Source organism: Meleagris gallopavo, chromosome 13, assembly GCF_000146605.3.
Source record: "Meleagris gallopavo isolate NT-WF06-2002-E0010 breed Aviagen turkey brand Nicholas breeding stock chromosome 13, Turkey_5.1, whole genome shotgun sequence".
NCBI classification, from domain to species: Eukaryota; Metazoa; Chordata; class Aves; order Galliformes; family Phasianidae; genus Meleagris; species Meleagris gallopavo.
This window is the reverse complement of record NC_015023.2, coordinates 17,995,208-17,997,549: the sequence shown is the minus strand read 5'-3', so window position 1 is coordinate 17,997,549 and position 2,342 is coordinate 17,995,208. Positions and strand designations below refer to the sequence as shown.

At 62.7% G+C, this 2,342-nt stretch overlaps 1 protein-coding gene across 1 annotated transcript; it reads right to left on the bottom strand.

Moving 5' to 3' along the window:
* Positions 1-2: 2 nt before the first annotated feature.
* CDT1 (chromatin licensing and DNA replication factor 1) lies at positions 3-2,220 on the bottom strand (the record flags this gene model as incomplete). Its single annotated transcript, XM_010718251.3, has 7 exons — positions 2,089-2,220; positions 1,773-1,987; positions 1,272-1,466; positions 1,039-1,184; positions 814-917; positions 469-657; positions 3-152 (listed from the first exon to the last, which is right to left on the bottom strand). Coding segments are annotated over exons 1-7 (1,053 nt in total), but the record flags the coding sequence as incomplete, so codon positions are not given.
* Between the last annotated feature and the right edge of the window lie 122 nt (positions 2,221-2,342).

Sequence of the window (2,342 nt, the reverse complement as noted above, 5' to 3'; positions counted from 1 at the left end):
AGGATGGAATTACTGACCCGCTCCAGCAGCGCCTGGGACACCCCTTTGAGAGCGCTGGAGGTGCTGGCAGGGGACGCTGCTTTGGAAAGCGCCGGTTCCTCCGCACCGGCTTCAGCGCTTCTTAAGGCCAGGTTGGCAAGAGCTTTTTCCATCTGCTCATGTGGACGGAGGAGGGGTTGGGTTACAGCTGGGAGGAAGGAGAAGTTTCCCCTCCGCCGCCCCCCACCCCCGGGGCCACCCTGCAGCAGCCCAGTGCTCCCCACACGTGCATCAGATCCATCTGCGTGGGGCACGACCTCACCTCCAGCCCCAGGGGCAGCTCCTCCAGCCTCGTGCACACCGATGTTCAAGCGTGTGTCCCCATCTTACAGCACCGAGTTGACCCACACGGGAGCAGCCCTTCCCCACCCCTCCCCATACCCAGCGGGATGGCTGCTGTGGGGCAGTGGCCGGGTGCTCCCTGCTCACCTTAGTGCTCATTGTGCCCCGAGCTGCACTCAGCACCTCCTGTGCCGTGCTGATCCTGTCCTCTTGCGGTGGCCGTGGCAGCTCTGCTGGGCTGATGTCAGGCACCTCATCCACGTTGAAGCGGGGATGCCAGCGGGTCAGCTTGTCCTCCGGCACCTCCATGGGAGGGCTCAGCGCAGCCAGGAATGCCTGCAGCAGGGTGAGAATGTGGCAGCTGGCTTGGGCAAAGCCAGAACCGGGAGAAATCCCAGCAGCCACGCATTCCTCGCTCTCCATGCTGCATTACTGTCCTCCCACCCGCTCCTTCAGGGAGCGAGAACAGCCTGACAGAGGGCTGGGGCTCACCGCGTGGTGCTGCTTGACGATGTTCACCAGGCTGCGGTGGAACTCCTTCCTGCGCTCCAGCAGGCGTGATGCTGACAGGTGAGGGCGGCCACACAGCTGCTCATCTGCAGGGAGAGAGAACATCACTGCAGCATCACAGCAAAGACCTCAGGGTACAGCAGCAGAGCTGCAGGGCTGACCCACGCTCCGGTTGTTTCAGACCCAGCAGGTCCCAGCCCTGTGTACCTTCCCCCAGCACCGGCTCCAGTGTCAGCTGGTAATCAGACTTCTTCACGCCGCTGCTGTAGGTGGGGATGTTCTTCTCCTGGCGGAAGCGGTATGAGGTGGGGTACACCGCCTTGATCTGCCCCACGTGCCGCTCCTCAAACTGCCTGCAACGGCACCAGAGAGGTGGGGAATCCCAAGGGCTGATGCAGGGAAGCAGCCCCAGCCGCACGCCAGCATTGCTGCAGACTCACTTGCGCATCATGTCCTGCACGCCCTGCTTGACTTTGGCAAAGGTGATGGTCTCAGCACGGTTGAAGAGCATCCCAGCAATGGTGTCCACATTGCGGAACATCTCTGCCAGCACTTTGTACTTGTAGGGCAGTGTCAGCCCTGGTGGCGTGTCCTGTGCCAGGGCATGGAAGCGCTGGTATGCGGGGAGCCGTGAGCTACTGGGAATGGAGAGGGGTCACTGGGACAGCCCTGAGCCTGCAGGGCTGAGATGGGAGCAGCACACACCCAGGCTGGGGCAGGTCCCATCTGCTCCCTCCCATCCCAGCATCCCACACTGGTCCCAGCTCACAGCGCTCTGGGAATGGCAAACCCTCTGGGCTCAAGGCTTTGCTGATCTGTGGGACCCTGCTGCCAATCTCACCAAAACTGTAACACTGCATGGGTAGAGCAGCACTGTGGCCATCTCCCTCGTGGCAGCAACCCCTCAGTGCCCCACTTTCCTCCTTGGAGCTGCTTCTCACCTATTCTCTGCTGCTACCGGAGCCTCTGTCCTGGTGACCCCAGGCTGCCCCGTCCCACTGCCCGCTGCCTTGGCACGGAGCCGCAGCTCCAGGCCCCGCAGGCTCTGCAGGCGGCTCTGCAGCTCAGCGCCGACCCCAGCGGGGATGGGGGGCAGTTGGGTGGGGGGCTTCATCCTCATCCTCTGGAGACGGCTCTGCAGCGTGGCCAGCTCCTCCTGTGGGGTCAGGGACAGTTAATAAAGGGTGAAGGCACAAAGGGAAGCGATCAAGTGGAGACCCCGATATGGCACTAAGCCCACTGCCCCCATTCCCATACCTGCTCCAGGCACGATGTGGTCCCGCTGTCCTGCTCCGGGCTGGGGCTGCACATCCTGCTGGCTACGGAGGGCTCCAGTGGGCCCAGTGATGGGGGGCTGGCAGGCTGTGGATCAGCAGCACATAGGATTAGGGTGTGAAAGCTGGGACTGCTCATAGGTGTACGGGCATTCCTAACCAAATCAAACCCCGGGTCAGCTTCCCCCAACTGAACACCGGGACCCGATGCCGCAACCCCAAAGCGAGCACTGGGAC